Here is a 20050-nt window from a genome sequence, read left to right on the forward strand (position 1 = left end):
CTTTTCTTTCTCCACCTCCTTCTCTTTACCTTTCTCCTTTCTCTTCCTCCCCTTCCTCCTCCTGTTTCTTCTCCTCCTGCTAATCTTTCTTTCCTCTTTCTCCTTCTCCTCCTCCTCCTCTTCTACCCCAACCTCTTCCTCTCATCTGCCTCATCTTCCTCCCCTCCTTTTCTTCCTCATCTTCCTCCTTCCTCTTTCTCCTCTACCTCCTCCTGCTTTTCTCCTTCTCCTCCTCTTCCTCCTGCTCTTCATCCTTCTCCTTTCTCCTCCTCCTCCTCCTAATTCTTCTCTCCTCCTTCTCCTTCTCCTCCTCTTCCTCCTGCTCTTCATTCTTCTCCTTTCTCCTCCTAATTCTTCTCTCCTCCTTCTCCTTCTCCTTCTCCTCCTCTTCCCCGACCTCTTCCTCCCCATACTCCTCTTCCTCCTACCCCTATTCCTCCTTTTACTCTTTCGCTTCTTCCCCCTCTCTCCCTTCTCCTCTTCCTCTTCCTCATCCTCCTCATTCCTCCCCCTCTTTCTCCTCCCAACCCCCACTCACTCTTATGTCTCCTCACTTCCCATTCTGACTGGAGTCTAGGGAGCCATTACTGCTACATTTCTCTCGTTATTTTTCCTTTTGAATCACTTCCACCTGCTAAGACAGTCCTTTGTCTTGTTCCTCTACTAGTCAGTGACCTCCAGCTGGGATGGTGGTGGCTGCCGGGCCCCATCCCAGCTTTCAAGAAAGCCTGGGAAAGTGGAGAGGAAGTGCCCAGTAGCTTCTGCCAGGGTTCCTGCCCCTGACCGGGCCCAGGCTGACCGGGCCCAGGCTGACCAGGAGGTGGAGGGTCTGGCCAGTCTCGCCAGGCAGCGAGGCAGTGCTGGGTTCTCTACGTGGGCACAGGAAGACTATGAGTCCGGAACTTATTACTAGTTTTAGCATTGAAAGATGAGGAAGGGAATGTGCTGCAGAAGGGTCTGGAACGGAGCCCCTGCAATACCTGACTGGCGGCGGTGTGTGGAGTGGCCTTGGAGCTTGAATGCTGGGCGGGGTAGGGCGAGGCTTTGGACCACCCGAGAAAGCTGGACCGAGAAAGCAGAGGAGGTGTTTTTCCAGACGCCCTCTCTCTTCTTCCTGGAGGTGAGAGGAGGAGCCTTCCCCGTCGGCCCCATGACTGACCCTCTGGTTCTCTTTCTCCTTCTCTTCCTTTGCTCTGGTGCTGCTCCCTGTCCTCCTCTGCCTCCTTTCTCCCTCTCTGCCTCTCTGCTCTCCCTCTCTCACCACCCCCCCTCCCTCCTGGCCCCTCCTTTCCCTGTCTCACCTCCGCATGCTCCCTTCTCAGGTGCTGGAAGTACTTGGAGGGTGTGGTGTGGGTGGCGCTTGGTGGTCCCAGAGCACTGCCCCAGTGTGGCAGGGAGCAGGGGCTCCTGAGCATGGACGGGCGGGGATTGGGGGGGACCCTCTGGTCTTTCAAGGCTTCAAATCAGAGAGGAGCACCACTCCCCACCTCTGTGACTGTGGTCTTGGGACTCCCCACCCGAGGGGGCTAGTTGGTAGAAGGCAGCCAGAGGTGCTGCTGCCCTGGCTTAGGCCCAGGAGTGGGCAGGAGGTCAGAGCAGGCCATAGTCCCCTTGGGCTCTTTCGTCCTGTTAGTTACAGGACTGTGTGCACTGAGGTGGGGGTGATGGTGTTGTAGGGTTTGCCCTGAGCCCACAGGCAAACTCTAAGAAGGTCACCTTGACTTGGAGAGTGGGTGTGTGTTCACCGTGGTCCCCAGCTAACCGTGTTACCCCAGGCTCAGTTCGTGACCCACTTGGTCTCCACATCTATCAAAGAGGGGTGAGCGGCCTGACCCCCTTCTTCCCCCAGGTGCTGTGGGCTCTAAGCCGAACCATCTTGACCAAGGATATCAGGACGTGCGTCCAGGAACTCTAATGTTTTGGGGGGGGGTTTGGTGGGTGCGTCGGTGGGGGCAAAGCCATGGTGTTCATTAGCTGCTCGATGCTCCCCACGACCCCCGGAATGCTGAGAAAGCCTCGTCTAATGAACTAACGAACAGCTCTTTGGAGGAAAATGCTTGTCTCTTTGAGGTTCGGCTGGGAGAGGGACAGGTGAGGGCGGCAGGTAACAGGTGTCTGCAGTGACTGCCCCTGTTGCCTGTGGGCCCAGCCCTGAGCCTGAAGTCAGGGAGGCCTTACATCTCCTGTTCCTCCTTACTGCCCCTCAGACGGTGCTCGGGTGCCCCAGCCCGACTGGTGCATCCTGAGGGGCTCCCCTCCCTCCTGTGGAAGCAGAGTCTCTCGGGATGGAAAGTACCTTCCCCCCCTCCCATGCAGTTACTCTCAGAGCGCAGCACACGAACAAGAGCTTTGGGCAAGTGGGGGAACCTGAGGCCCAGAAAAGAGAGGGCACAGCCTCGAGGTGCCAGTGCTCAGGGAGCTGCCCAGAGGAAGGGAAGTGGGCTTGTTGGAGTGGGAGGGAAGGGAGGGGGCACTGAGGGGAGGAGATGACACCAGTGGGATGTGAGCAGCTCACTGCCGGGCCAGTGATGTCCTGAACCCAGCCCCAGTTCCTTTCTGGCCAGCTGCTGCGCGGGTAGGTGGCAGGGTGTGTTCCGAATGTTCCGGGCATGCACTTGGCCCTGGCCTCCTCCTGTCTCCTGTGCTGTCAGTTTCCCGGGCCTGGGCACCGAGTGAGGCTGAGCTGGCAGGAGAAGGAAGCAGGAAAGGGCCATCCGGGCTTCCATGTGAGCCTGGCCCCCTTGTCTCCTCACAGGGACCTTGGGCTGGGGGGGCGCGGAGGCAGCAGTGGGTGGGCAGGGCTGAGCAGGGGAGCCACCAGAGGGTGGGTGTCTAGCTCCACAGTGTTGGTGGTGACACATATCTGTCCCTTGGCTTGTGAACCCTGACCCAGCTCAGGGCTGATGGCCTCCTTGCTGCGCCCAGGACCCTCTCTCTGCTCCGACCCCACAGAGGCCCCATTTAACCGCCCCCCACCCCCACCCACCCAGTGCTTGCAGAACCCTCAGTGGGAGTTTGCTCTAACTCTCCAGACAACACTGCCTCCATGTCCGGACGGCCCTGGGCTGGCTGGTGGGGACAGAGACGTCGCCTGGTGTATGATGTGAAAGCTCTGGAAATGGGGGTTGGCAAGGACGGGGGCAAGAGGGACGGGCATCCAGCGGGAGTTGCTGCTGGAGCCTGTCAGTGTGACATGCTGGAGAAGAGGAGGCCTTGCACTGCCGGGCGCCCCGGGAAGAGAGCCCCCGTGTCTGCCTGTGTGTGCAGGCTGTCCTCACCTGCCGGCTCCCGACCTGCCCCATCCTGGGGCAGGTCAGTGCCAGGCTTTGCGCGAGAGCAGCTTCATCTCCGTGTGTCGAGTAAGAGTCCTCCTTCCAGGCGGCCAGGCCCAGGGCTCCGTGGTCCTCTGCCCACACCCTGGTCTTCCCTGAGTCCTGCTGATTCCTTCTGGCTCACGGCTATCCCCACTGCTGCCTGTCTCTGTGTCTCCCCACGGCCGGCGCTTCCGAGCCTTCACCTAGATCTTCCTCGCTCATCTCAGGAACTGGCCTCCTAGGAGCAGCTCCAACTGCCGAGGGCTCTTGGGTGACCCCTTTCATCTTCAGGGTCAGAAAAGCACTCCCACGGCTGACCTCTCAGACCTGCCTCTCCACACTCCCCTGCGGCCCCCTGTTCCGGCCCCACATGACAACTCTCAGTTTGATGTCCATATTCCTGCTCATCCCCATTTGTGTGCTTGCAGTGTCACTCTTCTGCCACCCTCTCTCCAATTCTATCTTGGGAGGTCAGGATTAAACTGCCGTCTCCTCCAGGCAGCCTTCCTTGCTTCTCTCGCGACTTTCCTGACCTTGTGTCTTCCTTCACCTCTCTCTTTGGAGGTATGTGTTCTCATGGTTCCTCTCTTTACTCCACTGGAGAGCTCCTTGAGGACAGTGGTCATTTCTGACATCTGACATTGGCATCTTCCATGACATCCAGACCAGGGCCTCATATGTATAGTAGGTGCTCAGTTAATGCTGCCAGCTGATGTGTGTGAATGTGTGAAGAGGTGAGTGAGTGACAGAGCACCTTGATAATGCTCATTGAGTGGGAAGGAAATGGGCCAACTCAGAGAATGTCTCTGTTCCAAATGTGGGCATTGTTCTTCAGCTAGAGGTCATTCCTATTGGGATCCAGGAGTCTCTGGGGGCAGGGAGGGTAAGATGGGGGTGGTCATGAGTATGAATATCGCAAGACCGTCATGAGGTAGGCCAGCGGGTGTCCACACTCGTCACTGGAGTCAGGAGAAAACTGTGCGTGGACCGGTCCCCACTCCCCCAAGAGCCTCCTCTAGCAGAGATGACTGTGCATGTGATTGTGTAAATGAGATTCTGGTGTTGACAAGTGGGAGTCTCTGCATGGCAGAATAACAGCAGGTACCACCTCTGCTCGGTGCCCTTGGCAGGTGGCATGGGCTGTGGCATGTGCTGGGGTGGCTCGCTCTGCCTCCCCCGGTGTCTCGGCAGCACACTCTGAGTCCGAGCTCAGGTCCCCGCCTTGGACTTCAGCCTGCACATTTCTCTCTCTCTCTCTCCCGCATTCTTTCCTGCTTCTGACCACACATCCACCTTTTATTTAACGTTCTTCGAGTCATTTCTCCATGCGGGGCTGAGGTTGGGGGGCTCATCTCATCTAGAGTCACGACCCCTGGATCTGAAATGTGGGATGGGGTGGTCCCTGGGGCCACGGGCCATTCACCTCTGGCCACTGGGATGGAAGGAGGCGATGGGGGTGCGGGACATTGGTTTGGGGGGGTCTGCCCCGCTTTTGCACATGCAAGCTGAGTAGGACCCCAGCAACCCCACACATCCCCAGTGGAGCAGGTGTCTCCGTAGCCACCTCCCGCCCCGAGACTCTGCCTGCTTCTGCCGCCCTGTGATGATCCGTTGCTCTGTGTGTGCTGTTTTTGCCTTGTAGTAACTCAGGTTGGTGTGTCGCAAGGGCATAATATGTGTCCAGACCCTGGCATACCTGAAAGGGGGAAAAGACTAGGCTCGGATTTCAGGTAAGCTCTGTTTGGGAACTTTCTGACTGTAGGAAGGTGGGGGCGGTTGGGGGCGGGGGGTGGCCCGGTTGGAGGGAAGATGGGGACTAATGATCCTGGAGCTAGACCCGAGAGGATGGTGTGGACAGGAGGACAGAATCTTTCCAGAGACAAGCTATGACCGTGGCTCTCCTGGGCCCAGTCCTGGGAATGGGATCCTGTGCGTTAAGTAGGAGGGGAGGACTGAGGAGGGTTCTGCTACCAATTTAAGGGACTCAGGACTTTCAGCATCAGTGAGGACACGTCAGCAGGCGGCTCATGCCATCTGTAATCTAGGAGAACCTAGAACTGGGCATAATTAGTGCATTTTGCTAATTTTCTAACGGCCAGGGCATTGTCCTACAATCTTCCATTTTCATTAAAGTTTATGGGTATCATCCACCCACTCTTAGCTCTCCTAATTGATACTTATCTCAGAGGATTGCTGTTTTGCTCACAAAGTCACCTTTTAACTCAACCCTAAAGTCATCAATGGCCCAAATAAAAGAAGATGAGGAGCAGACATTCTTTCCCAAGAATATTTCAAGAGAGAAAACTGCATAGCATAGAGACTAAGGGTCCGTGGAGAAATGAAGCTTGGTGTGGTACTTCCTGTAGACATGGGAAGAATTGGGCCCCACCGGTGAGCTGACAGACACACCTTGTCTCCCAGGTTAGGATCCAGCGTCCAGTTCACCTGCAACGAGGGCTACGACCTGCAAGGGTCCAAGCGGATCACCTGTATGAAAGTGAGCGACATGTTTGCGGCCTGGAGCGACCACAGGCCCGTGTGCCGAGGTGAGGGCACCCTGGGAACGGGGGGCTCCCAGAGCGTGGGGCTGGCAAGGGGGCCAGCACCTTGCACCCAGGCCCTCATCCAGATGAACTCACTATGCTCCTGCTGCTCCCCAGGCCTCAGGATCTGCGCACATTTACTCATCAACTTAACACGCGGATTTCACACCTCTTCTGTATCAAGGCCTGTACTAAGATCAGGTGGGGCAGAGGTGGGGAAGCCAAACATGGCCACTGCCTTGAATGGGCAGAGTCTAAGGGGGGAGCCAGATAGGTACAGCTTGTTAGCACAGTGCCCAGATAGACCACAACTCCACTTAGCTCAGAAAAGAAGTTGCTTTGTTGAATGTCCTGTTGACGGTTCCATTATGACACATGTAAATCAAGATTCATCTGCCTTGGTGGACCCATTTCTTTGCACTTACTTGACCATAACTAGACCTATCACTTCAGAAAGAATGCTCTTAGCTATGAAAAAGGAACCTGAATCAGGGTCTCAGATTCTCCAAAGGTCCCTCCATGGTTTTCTCCTAACTCACACTAGGGCATCTTATTCCCAAGAGCCTAGGCAGTCACTTTTCCAGGTATTTCTTGGACCCGTTTGGGCTGGTGGCATCCCTTTCAGCCAAATAATCTTACAATATCACTATATCAGACTTGAGTTGTTTGCTTCCTCGGGCCAAGGAGAACATTTGCTCCTGTAGGAGGGATATCCCTGGTCTCACCCCCAGGGTACCAGGAGACATTGTGTTGAGTGATCTCTCTTCTTCCACGGTGTCAACTCTCAGTCAGAGCTCAGCCCTGGGTGCAGGAGTTTCACCATCAGCCTGTAGCTTATACACCAAGCTAGCAGGCTCTTTGGAGAGTCCTGTTGGAAGGAAGAAGGTGCCACCGTAAAGTTATGTTCTGAATCTTTCCATGTAAGAAGAAAAAATTTGCTTCTCTCCAGCATATGCCTCAGGATGAAATCAGAGGAAAGATTTCAGGGAAAAGAGAGCATTATTTCAAAAAAGTGCAGAGTGGAACCCCACTTCTTCACCCCCTTTTTAATGTGTTGATAAGAAATCAAGGATCTTAAAAGTATCCTTCAAATAAGCATTAGATTCATTCCTTCCCCCTCAATTTGTAGGTGACCATGGCCCTGATCTATAGTTAATATATTTTGCACTTCCACTGATTTTAGCCATATTAGTTCAGACTCTACCTAGATAATCATTTTTTTTAAATCAAACAAAATCATTGTGGGCTATCTCAGCTTTCTCACTAGCTAGCTAGCCATGGGGAACGGGGTCAATCTGTATTTTCTCCAGGCTTGTTTTCTTTCCTAAAGTGGAGATTTTGGTAATGACAATGCCCATCTCATGTTACTGGACATCGGAGGACATTGATGATACAGAAGCACTCAGAGGTGTAGGAGGTGCCAGATGCCTGTGTCCTAGATGTGTGCATTGGGCAAGAGCATCTGTTTCATTCACTGCCTAGAACAGGGCCTGGCACAAAGTAGGCACCCAATAGCCAGCCCCCGAGCGGATGATTCAACAGATGAATAATGGAACAGCACAGCACTCGAGCACTCGGATTCCGGGGAGCCAAACAGCAACTGTGTAGAGAAGCAGAGGATGATCAGGCTTGGGGACCAGCAGACTCTTTCCCATCTGTCCTTCCCAAATGCCTTTTGAGGAGCCAGAATTATGACGCCTTTAGACAGTGACTGGATCTGATCTCTCCCTGAGACCTTTCCACTGGAGAACAGTTGTTCTCCTAGAAATGGTGGTGGTTCATCTGTGTGCTCGGGGTGGGGAAGGGCTGTGCCCTGGAAGGACGTTCACATTCCAGAAATGGGCTCATCTTTTTCTCCACACACAGCTCTCTGCTCAGAGCACTCCATGTGATGGGCTTTACCTTGCCTGCCCTACTTTTTATTGAGCACTCACTGTGCTAAGCTTATCCACATCCATTCTCACACCATTCTGTGCCATGGTGAAATGGGGAGGAAATCACAGAAAACAGGGCTGACCGAAGTGGATTTGAGTCCAGCTATCACCACTTGTGAATCTGGTGTCTAGACAGCCTCACCACCTCTTGAGCCTTCACACAGGGGCAGTGAAAGGCATCATGAGTCACTGAGACTCAATGAGGAGAGGACTTGTCCTCAAGGGGAGAGATGATGCCCTTTGTTGGTTTAAGGTGCTGAGCACTGTTGGACCACAGCCTCCAAGATCTGGAAGTGGCGGGGGAACACACCCTCTCAGGCTCTGGGGGCTGCAGCTTTCTTTCAAAGCCATTCCTTCCCAGTCCTGTCAGATCATGTTGTAATTGCAGTTCGGGTGGCACAGTTCGGGCAGGCTTTGGCGAGGACCACGGCTCTGCTGCCTCCTGACTTGTGGGTCCTGGCGGCTCTCTTGACCCATTTTTATCCAGTAGCCCACATGAGGAAAGTGAACAGCAGGATGGCTCTGCCACAGTGGGGCCTGTGACCAACTTCTTCAGAGGTGGGGACGCCTGTGGACCTGGCAGAAAGGGGGACTCCAGCAAGCTCCCCCTCCTGCTCCTTTCCCACTCCTGTCCCCCCTGAGGTCACCCACGAGGAGTAAGAGAGCAGAGCAGAGCTCGGAGGACACTGCATGGCTGATCTCTCCTGGGCTTCTCTGATGGCCCAAGGCCAGGATCCAAATGAAATTTAAGGAGCCTTTTACTTTGGCAATTTTTAAAGTTCTCCTTTTCAAATCTCTTGTTTTTAATTAGTTGGAATTATAATTCTAATGAAGATTTTTTTAAAGGAAAGTTTATGTGAGCCCTGCTTTAAGAATAGAAAGGGACAAAACTCCTTCAATTGCAAGGTAGCTGCACTAATAAGCAGGTTACCGAAAGAGCATATTCTTAAACGGACTCGCTACCCTACCCAGCGGTATTGTTTTCCCTCTAATGCATTTAAAATATGATTTGATTTTAAATATTCATTTTCCACCCAATTAATTCGACTAAAACATGGGGCCTGGCAAATAATAGGTTCTTGACAAAACATTCGAGGACAACCTGAATGAATCAGTGATTGAAGTGAATGAACAGTTGGGGACTGCACCAGCGTTTGTAATGTAGAATCAGGTATTCTCAGCCCTATCCGTTCTCTTCACTCCCAACCCTGAAAACAAGCGTTTTATCTGGATCCTTGAGATGGTTTGAGGAGGTGGAGGGCGGTGGAGGGCGAGGAGCAGCCCAGCTCTGCATCTCCAGCTTCACAGAGAGGCAGGACTGTGTAAGGGAAAACTTCTCCATCTCGTGTTACATGGAGACCCAGCCTTCCCAGCCGTTCCAGAAGCCCTGTGCATCCCGTACATGCAGCAGATGCAAGCAGAGCTCTCAGTGAAGTCCAGGAAGGCTGGAGAGTTGCCCACTCACCCAACACCCCCTAAGCCAGCTCCATGGCAACCTGAGACCCTAAGGCGCCCTATCTGTAAAGCACTGAGAAAGTGTCCATTTTGCTCTGGTTTCAGTGTTAGGATTGGAGAGGGAAAGCCCTTTCTGAGAGCGGAAAGGAGATCAGGAGATCTTCTTTCTGATACCCACAAACTGATGTTGACGGGATAGATGCTGAACACCAGGCCAGATGAGATGTGCCCCACAAAACCACTGGATTCTTTTCCTTTGAAACCACTATGTGTATGTTTACATATATGCATATGTATGTTCATATTTATATATAATACCTATCATAATACCAATATATACAGACATATGCATGTGAATTTGTCTGCCTATCAAATCTATGCCTACATTTGTTAATTATATATTAATATACATGAAACCCAAGAATCAGGACCCAAAGATCCAAGTTCAAGTTCCTACCTTGCTGTTAGCACATGAGATGGCCCAGAACAAATAGCTACAGTGTTCTGAGTCTTCTCCCTTGTTACCTGAAACGGGAATGAAATGTGGGGAGAAGAGCACAAACCAGCCGTCATGCAAGTAGGAGGGGCCTGTCTTCCTCCTTGGTGCCCTTCACTGGCTCAGCTTCCCAGTCTGCCCCTAGGTATGATGCTGTCCAGAATTCAGTGATCATTCCTTCCATCCCTCCCCCAGCCCCCTCACCCCCACTTCTCCCCTTCTTTCCCCTCCCCTCTGACCCAGTTTCTCTTCCTCTCCCCAAGTCCGACCCCTATTTCTCATCTCTCAAACTCCACCCTCTCTGCTTCTCTTCTCTAATCATTCTCCTTAGGGGATGTACTAACTGCATGAAGAGTGTTTATCAACCCCTGATCACTAGAATTTCCTGCCAGTCAATACAAAAAAAAATGTTGCTGCTTAACTGACAATGTTTTTTAACCGGTGGTTCATGTTTGCCAATGTACAACCGTGGAAATGTTGCAAACCACTGTGCTAGATTATATGGCCAGTGTTCCCAAAGTCCCCTGGCCCTCCGTGCTGCTGATAAAGTGCTCTGTTAGTAATGTATACTGTAGAAAGTCACGCAGAAGGCAATCTTCATCATTTCATTTTTGAGGAAAGTGACAATATCGATTGTTCATGTTTGGTTCAACTTGGATGGACTTGCAAGAAAGTGGCCATAATGGTGGACATGGGAATCTCCCCTGGGTAAGGGGACAAGCTAGGGAGCAGGTGGTTAGAGGGAAACTGTTAGTGTCCATGGGGGAGGGGGAATCTAAATCAAGGCCCAAGACAAATGTCTGTGGAAAGTAGCAGAGTGCAGAGTGTGGAGGAGTTCCCCACATCACATGCTGGGTGGAGGAGTGGCCAGGAGCGGGGCCTTCAGTCAAGGCCCAGGGGGTACTTGGTTCTGAAGCAGGTGGCGGCCACAGTGCAGGGTTTGCTGGCCTGACAGTTGAACACAGAGTGGGTCCAGAGGATGGTGGGAAGGCTGAGGATGGAGTTGGTCGTAGAAGCCAGGGGACATAGAATGGAGTCAGCTGGGAACGACATGGGGACGGGGAAGGGGGCAGGGAGATAGGAAACCAGGGACACTTGCTTCTGGAGCACCTCACTTTAGGGTGCCAACGTATTTGGGGGCCAGCACTGGCCATGGCATGTATCCACCCTGAATCCTGGGATCCAGTCACCCATCCTAGGGCATAAGGGTGTCCAGAAAAGTTGTGTATGCATAGGGGGGCAGGGAGCCGAGTACCTGAAGCACTTAGACACAAAAGGTCCCAGCAAAGTCTCTAGAAAGCTCACCAGCCCAAACATTGGATGGGAACAGGCAAATCAAGGAACAGAAGCAGGTTTTTTCCTTTATTCAGACATTGTCTGAGCACCTACCATTTTGCTGGGTACAGCAATGAGCCATCCATCTCTGCCTGCTCAGGGGAAAATCTGTCTGTCTGCCCCCAGTCCCCCAGCAACCTTTCCCAGACAGAAGTGGGGAGAGGGGAGGAGCTGATGCTCTATTCTACACCTATTTTAAGGCACTTCACATTAACTATCTGCAGATTGTAACATTTTAATTAAACACCTCTAAGCCCTTAAAGGGGCAAAATGCCTTTTTGACCTGTTCTCTCTAATTATCTACCGCATGTTTCAACAGACTGCAAATATCTTCTAATTCTTAGAAACAGGTACAGGATAAATGGGATTTGAAACAGAAAGCTTTTTTGTGACAAAAGCTGACTTGAGAAGAAGGGCAGAGCAGTGTTCCGGGGGATTTGTAGGAGCTCCCTGCAGGACTGGGTTCTGGGTATTTTTTTTTTAGCAGGGGGACTGTCATTGGGGTTTTATTCCTGATCTTGCAGACAGGGTTTTAGTCTGATGCGTGTAATCATGACGGTCTCACACGTGGTCATAGGAAGGGAATCCCAGGTCAAGAAGCTTCAGGAAAGGTAGAAAATGATTCTTGGGCTTGGAAGTCGCGAACATAAGTGAGGTGGAATAACTCTGGCACGGGAATGGCCATCTCAGCTCCCTTCGATGGCATCCCCAGCCTGGGGTGTGCCTTCATCCCTTCCCACCCCTCCCCCCACTCTGTCATCTCATTAGTTCCATACTCATCAGGCCTTGGTCAGGGGCCATCATCAACACCATCTTCCAGTCCACCAGACATTGCTGCCCTTCTGACAGTTTCGTTCTGCTTGCCTGGTGCTGGGTGGCACCTGTTTCCTCCCCCTTGCCAGGCCCTCCTTCCGAGCAGAGGGTCTGTGTCATAAACATTTTTTCTCACTCCACACTCAGCCTGGCCTATAATAGTCACTCAATAAATGTTGGGATGAGCAAGTGCAGGAATGAGTATGGGAAACGAGAAGAGATTGACTGTCTGGGAGCTGCAACTCGGGCCCGCTGCCCTTCCGAGGAAGGGTTTCCTGGGAGAGGTTTATCACGGCCCTGTCCGTGCTCCGAGAGGAGCGGAGGAGACTCGGCGCCGTCAGAGGGAACCAGGCTTGACACCGCTTTCATTTGACACACTTAGGCTTGTTGCGTTGGCTCACTATTTCTTTACTGTTAGGCACTTTGCCTACAATTAGGATAAATTGCCATGTGGGCAGCAACAGAACAGGCTCATAGAACTCTTTATTAAAATAGCTGAGTGCCAGCATTGAAGAATGAAGTGGCAAGAACGGAAGAACACGGTTTTTTAAAGAAAGCAAACACCTAGGTACAATGTAGTACCTTAACTGTTATCAATCACTACTTAATCTAATTAGTTCAGAAGCTATTTTAAAGAGCTTAATTAGATTAAGCTGTGATTGATAACACTTTATATCTACTTGAGGAGAGCACTTCTTCTAATTCACCTTAAATCTTTGGGCTCCCCGTCACACGTCGGTTTCAGGCTGAGTGTGAGGAAGGACTCGGCAAGGCCTCAAATGGCTCGGAAATCCCCCTGCGTGCCTGGCCACGGGCTCTTGGCAGAGTCCCCAAGCACAGACATTCTGAGACCTCAAACGGGGTGACCGTGATAAAGACATGCTGAGATTCTGCTTCAGGAGGCCTGAGAGCAAATGGGGAGAGACAGACAGGCCGGCAAGCGCCCAGGCCAGCAAGAAGTGCACCCCTAGGGGCCTGGGGCCAACTTGTTGGAGGACATCACTGGGAGCCCGCATCTGTTCATCTCCCAGAAGGGCCCAGTCTGGTGAGGGGCCCGGGAAGTCCCTTGTTGCCTCAGAGCAGTGGGTGACGGGTACCGTGCCTGGTACTATGCCTCCTTTGCAGTCTGCTGGGAACCACTGAGCAAAGAATGGGGCAGCAGAAGCTTATCCCTGGGGAAGAAGGGCACAGACTTGGTCTCGCCTGGGGCAGGGAGGTCAGGGACTGGACCTGGTCTAAACTAAGAGGCTTGTCTTTCGTCCTCTCTGCAGCCCGCATGTGTGATGCCCACCTGCGAGGCCCCTCGGGCATCATCACCTCCCCCAATTTCCCCATTCAGTATGACAACAATGCGCACTGTGTGTGGATCATCACGGCACTGAACCCTGCCAAGGTAAGGCTCGGGGAGCGAAAGGCCCACCGAGGGCCAGGCTGGGCTGGGTGCCATTGTTCTGCCAGGGATTTCCAACCTAGAACCGAGCTGTGGCCAGCAGCAGACGAGTCTCTAAAATGGGTTTTTATTAAAGACTAAGTAGATGATAAACAAATACCGATGTAGCCATCTTCCAATGGCTGGAAAAGAATGATTACAGCGACCTTACCTTGATTCTGCATTTATTATTCAGCATTTCCTTGTATTTAGCATCTAAGTGTGTGTTGCTAAAATCCGTTGTTTAGTATTCAAGCAGTTGAACTTCATAGGAACATAATCATGTTGTCAGTAGTCTCGGCATTACTCAAAATTATGTTCCTAGGATTTATTTGTGTTGTGTTTGTAGTACTACTCTATACATTTTTTTTCTGTTGGCTTCCCTTGTCTTTATTTTTGCTTGGAAAAGACCTTTGTTTTCTCATAAATTTTACATGGAGCTTTTTCCAAGATCCACAAAATAGCCCGTGGGAATATTTACTTTAATTATAGCAAAATTACAGATCAATTGAAGAAGAACGAATATCTCTATGGCACTGAATCATCAAGTCCCTAAGCTTGATATAACTCAAGTTATTTAGGGTTTCTTGAATAACTCTCAGTAAATTGTGTGATTTTTTTCCATAGTAGTTCTTATAAATTCTTAATATATTTCTGCCTAGATATCTTGTGGCTGTTGTTATAAATCATATTTTTAAATTTTCATTTCTACCTGTCTCTTGCAGATGTTTAAAAATGCAATTAAGAGGATAGGGAGATAGCTCAAAAGGTTGGAGCACTTGCTTTGCATCCCTGAGAGCCTAGATTTGATCTCCCCAGGCATTGCCAGGTGTTGTCTTAGTGACACCCAAGCACTGATAGATGTGGTCCTGGTGACCCCCAGGACCCTGCCAGGTCAGGCAGAGCATCACCTGGGGTTCCCCTACCCGGCCTCCAAGCACTACTGGCAAGGGACCGAAATAATAAATAAAGCACTTCTGAGGACCGTGAGTAAATAAAATAAGTATCCATTCACTTTCATTATTTCATTGTTGTGTGTTGCAACTCCTTTGTAATAATCGATTTATTTGAGGTTTCCTGCATTATCATCACCTATAAAGGTGATAGTTTAGTTTCATCCTTTAAAACCCTTATACCCATTTCTCATTCTATTTCTTGCTGCACTGTTCTGGCTGGAGCACTCTAATGCCAGATCGTCGTGCTGCCTACTCTTGTCATGATTTAATGGGAAATAGAACTTTATTATTTGTTTACCGTTTAGACATCATGTTTGCTGAAGGTTTTTTGTTATTGTTGTTTTCAAAAATTCACCATTCCTGGGTCTAAAACAGTATCGTATACGGATAGGGTGCTTGCCTTGCACGCAGTCGGACTGGGTTCAATCCCTGGTCCCAAAAACACTACCAGAAGTAATTTCTGAGTGCAGACCTAGGAATAACTCCTAAGTACCTCTGGGTATGTTCCTCAAACCAAAAAAAGAAATAAACAAAAAGCCTATTTTAAAAAAATCTCACTATTCCTTTCTAATCCTAGGTTGCTAAGAGCTTTTATTGTGGATGAGTATAGAATTTTACTAGGTATGTGTTCTGTATCTGTTGATGTGGTCAGATGATTTTGTCTCTTGAGTCTCTAAATGTGGTAGATTACTTGGGTTGATTTTTCTAATTTTAAGCTAATTTTGCATTTTTGGGACAAACCCAACTTGGTCATTTTTATGCATTCCTATATTTGATTTGCTGGTGTTTTGTTTAATAAGTTGCTTCTATTTAGCTAATGAGATACACCTTTTTTCATATTAAAATGAATTTTGCTGGATTTTTATGTGAAGGATGTAATTTGCCTCATAAAATGATTTGGAAAGTGTTTCCTCTTTTTCCTTTGGAATTGTTTGTAAAATGAAAAAATTGTCAGCAAAACTATCTAGTCCTGGTTCTCCTTTGAAGATTTAAACTAAATATATTTAAGATGTAATGACTAGGGGACAAAGAAATAATCTAGGTGATAAAGCACTTGCCTGGCATAAAGCCAACCCTGTTTTGATCTTCAGCACCCCATATGGTTTCCTGAGCACCTCCCAGAATGATCCCTGAGCACAGAGCTAGGAGTAAGCTCTTAGCACTGAAAATGTATTTCCAATCAGAAAAGCAAAGACTTAATGACTAATGGATTATTCAGGTTATTCAGGTTATTTTTTATTTCATGAATTCATTTTACTAAGTTTTCAAATTTATTACCTGCAAAGTTTTTGTTATAATATGTCATATTTTTATTTTCTTCTTTATTTCTAATTGTATATCTTTGTTTTATTTGTTTTCATATTTTTGTTATTCAAATACTTCTCTGAACATATTTTTTATTCTTCTCTCATTATTGTTACTTCCTCCCATCTATTACATTGCATTGTTATTTTTCTAGTATCTTAATTTTTATGCTTAATTATATTCCAGTCAGATTTAAACACTCGAAGCTGTTGACTGCTTTCTAAGATTATTTCAGCTATGTTCCTGTATTTTTTGCAAATTGTATTTCTATTATAGTTTAGTTCTGAATATTTTCTGGTTTTTATTATGCTTCCACTTTTTCAACCATTACTTATTTAGATATATCTTAGACATAATTTCCAGGGAAAAAAAGAATTTCTTGTATATATTTTTATTAACTATAAAGCTTGTGGTCATAAAACATTGTATGTATTTGAAATACTTAAGATTTGTCGAGATGTACCATTTGGATCAGAAGTGGCCATTTTCACATATATTCTGTCTATGCCTGAAAGAATAAGTTGTGTGTTGTGCAGTCTTAAATTCTGCTGTATCCATTACATCAAGCTTGTTAATTGTGTTTATTTTTTTCTATCTTCATTATGTCTTCTTGATCAACCAACTGCAGAGGAAGGCATTTTAAAATCCCCCACTGCGATCGTGAATTTGTCTAATAGTTCTAGAAGTTCTGTCAATTTTTTCTTTATATATTTTGAAACTGCCTTAATAGAGCATACAAGTTGAGAATCACATATCTTGTTAAAAATTTAACTTTTCCAAAATAAATTATAGAATGAGTCTATCTATAGTAATGTTTTTGACCTTTAAGCTTTTCCTTCCCAGCTATCTTTTCCTTCCCATCAGCTATCTTTGGGTCTTTGTCTAATAATTTTTTTCCTATTCTCTTTCCTTCAATTGTCTACTTTCTTCTGTTTTATCTATATTTTTGTGTACTGGTGAATTTTAAACAATCTAATCTTTCCTTTAACTACAAAATGTAGACCATTTAAATTAGACAATCAATTCTGTTCTCTTACAGTCACCCTAGAAATATTAGTATACGTGCTTAATAAATTCTAATAATTGTGATTTTTATGTTCCTCCCGAATAGTCAGAGGTCTTAGAACACTCTGACTTGTATTTTTCTCTCCTGGATTAGACTGTATCATACCTCTGTGTTCATGTTGCCTGACTTTTTCTGACAAACATCACTGCCATTGTTTAATGAAACCAGCCTCCACTTGAATTTCCGGACATAGCTACCATTACTCCATTCACTAGTCCTGTGTGCACAGTAGTTCCTCTCTTGGGAATGAATTCTGTCCAAAGTTCCTACATTAGAATTCATTTGCCTGTTGATGACAAGTGCGCTTATTGGTCCTAAAACATCCGGCCCCACCTTATTCTTCAAAGAGCACTGGTACACCAGATGCTTAATTTTCAGTCAGTTGATAGATATGTTCCTTCTGCCCATGGAAATACTGTCCCAAGCTGTCTAGCTCCCCTCACCACTGTTGGGTCACTGGCCTCCTTGTGTATGTGTCCCTGGTCTGAGCCTCCTCTTTCTTGCTCAGTTTCACTATGTGGAGTTGACTTGTGAGTGTTTGGGAATTGGTCCTACCCACAGTCCTCAATTTTCTTGAATCTATTAGATCATTTATTTTATTTGGGGGAAAACTTTAGTTAATATCTTTTGCAACTATTGCCTCTCCTGAAATCTTTCTCCTTTCTGCTTCTGAGATTCTGGTGAGGTGGGTTTGATTATTATTCACTCATCTTCTGACAAATATGTTTCCTCTCATATTTTTCTCACTGTGTTGACTGTTGGTCTTTTCAGCTACATTTCACTGCTACTGAAATCACTAAATATTTATCAGTTATTTTCAACATGTTCTCCATCGTGTTTTATAGTCTCCTATTTCTTCTTCTGGAGTTGAGATTTTTCTTTAACTCTACAACTGTCCCAAACATTCTTACTTCATCGCCCGTGCCAACAAGTCCTAGTGGCCGTAGGCTATGAGTGTCTTTCTGTTGACAGTTGTTTCTCTCTCCATACTCCAGCACTGTATTTCCTCCATAGAGAATAGAAGTATTTTTGACTGTGTGCTTGGGATCCTACACTTTTTGGGATTTCTCTGAACCCTAAGTAAAAGATAACTTCTTCCAGAAAGCAAATGCTTTTTCTTTTGCTTCTGCCTCCTGTCTGGATGCTTTGCCAGCTAGAAACATCTTTAGACTAAATTCTCAGTGAGGGGGTTTCAAACCAAACCCATAGGAAAATCCAGACACTTCTCTTTCGTGTCCACACTGTCTCCAGGCTCACAGCTTCACCTGCCTAATGAGGGTAGCAGGGAAACAGGCTTATTTCTAATTCACATTTACACTGTGGGTGCAGGTTCATGGAGCCGAGCTTTCTTTAGGGGTGTTGTAGTAGATCTTCCCGCGTTAGTAAATGCAGACTTTCATCACCTGCCCCTCTTTGTCATGAGGATATCAAAACCAAAGTTCAGGGCTAGAGAGATAGCACACAGGTTAAGGCACTTGCTTTGTATGTGGCTGAAGGCAGTTTAATCCCCAGTACTGCACGTGATCTCCCAAGATCTCCCAGGTATAAGCACTGTGCAGACAGCTAAGAATAAACCCTGAGTACCATTGAGCATGGCCCAAATTCCACCCCGCCCCGCAAGGGGAAAAAAAAACCCAAAGTCCTACTTTAACAGATTGGAAAGACAATAACCAGTTTCCCGCTCTCAATCACATTTGGAACTCCTACATTGATTGTATTCTGTGCTTTTAAGCGTTCTTACTATATTCATCTGCTCAGGCTTCCATAACAAAACGCAGCAGACTGGGTGGCTTAAACAACAGACATTTGTTTTCCTGGAGTTCTGTAGGACGAGAGTCCACAAAGTGCCAGCACATTTGGTGGTTGGTGAAGGCACCCCTTGAATGCATCACTAGCCTCCTTCTCCCTGTGTCCTCACATGGCCTCTGTCTTCCTTCCTGAGAACTCTGATCCCAACAAGCTCTGACTCTCCCTTATGCCCCAATTTCCCCTAAACAATCTCCCTAAAGGCCCTGCCACCAGCACCCTGGGCTTCAGCAGAAATTTTAAGGAGTATACAGGAGAAGACACTCTTTAACTTATTACAAGTTTTTGGTTATTTATAAATTTTATTCAACATGATCAAATGTTTGGTTAAGGACCAGAGTGTGCACGTTTCCAGAGCTCTACAAATTACAGAGAGCCTCTATAGGACCAACGCCCAGAAAGGAGTCACATCTGAGCAAACCATCAGCTGGTGAACCTAGTCCGTGGGAAAGGGGGCTCCAGCCACGTGGGAGTGAGGATGGAGGTTAGCCCTGGAGGTTACTTAATTGGTGACTTAAGGGGTCTCTCTAGTGCTCTGTTAGAGATGGTGGTCTGTTTTCCTTTGCCCCTGACAGTGAGGTGCAGGGAGAAGTGTAGGTAAGGCTGAGAACTTTCTGAAAAATTGATCTGATCCACACCCCCACCCAGATGGTCTAGCTTTGGCCACAGTGTGGACATAAGTGGTCCCATGACAGTCATTTCCCCATTGTCATGGCCAGCCAAGCCCCTGTGAAGGTCAATCCCTCCATGTCTATCCCTCCATGTGTTCCCAGCATCCTGTGGGTTTTGAGTGGGCTACAGAAGGTGCTGAGGGAGTCCAGAAGGTCCCTGTTCTGACCCCATATGAGCAGAGATCTGAGAGTGCAATGTGGAAAGGAGGGTGAAAGTGTGTAGGGATTCAGAGTTTAGGACTGGAGGGCAAGGGTAGCCTCCCGACATGACATGCAGCTGCTCCAAGCCCGTTCTGGAGCTGACCCTCAGGAGAGAGGCAGGCATGTGCTCAGGCTGTGAGCAGGACCCTGCACTGCCTCTGCCAGCAGCAGGCAGAGCCCCCTAAGGTCATGGCACCTTCTTTGAGCTGAGCAGTCATTGCTCCATCCTCAGTAGTGTGCTGCCTGCCCTCGTGAGATGTGCACACGGGCTTGCGTAAATTAACCACCTAGAGTGTGGCCAGTGCTGATGGAGGGGTGTCCAGGATGCTATGGGGAACCTTGGTAGGAATCTCTACGTAGAAGGGCAAGGAGAGTTCCACAAAGGAGGTGACACCAGAGCAGTGTCTTAAAGGAAGAGAAGACTTGGAAATCAGTAGCTCAAAATGGCCAGTGGTGCATGCAAGGCCTAGAGGCTTGGAATGGCCTTTCCTAACTGAGAGGAAGTCAGGGTACCTGGGTAAAGATGAGGATGCAAAGGTCAGAAGGAGCCATAAACAGCAACATTCTTGGCAAAGGGGATTTATTTTATCCTGAAGCCAGTTGTTTCTTTTTTATTTATGGGCTATACTCAGGGGTGCCTGAGGGCTATTCCTCGCTCACTTGTGCTTGTGAGTCTCTTCCAGCAGTGCTTATGGAATCCTGAGCTGCCGGGGATGAAACCTGGGT

The 20050-nt window shown here is 48.4% G+C and overlaps 1 protein-coding gene across 1 annotated transcript in view; it reads left to right on the forward strand.

The window, feature by feature from the left end:
- CSMD2 (CUB and Sushi multiple domains 2) overlaps nt 1-20050 on the forward strand; it is a 608999-nt gene that overhangs the window by 308090 nt on the left and 280859 nt on the right. Inside the window, exons 8-10 of the mRNA XM_055138092.1 lie at nt 4957-5044; nt 5736-5860; nt 13162-13283. Of these exons, the coding sequence (XP_054994067.1) occupies nt 4957-5044; nt 5736-5860; nt 13162-13283 (335 nt within the window). The remainder of the gene's footprint in view (nt 1-4956; nt 5045-5735; nt 5861-13161; nt 13284-20050) is intronic.

The sequence above is a fragment of the Sorex araneus genome, chromosome 5 (genome assembly GCF_027595985.1).
Source record: "Sorex araneus isolate mSorAra2 chromosome 5, mSorAra2.pri, whole genome shotgun sequence".
Lineage (NCBI taxonomy): Eukaryota > Metazoa > Chordata > Mammalia > Eulipotyphla > Soricidae > Sorex > Sorex araneus.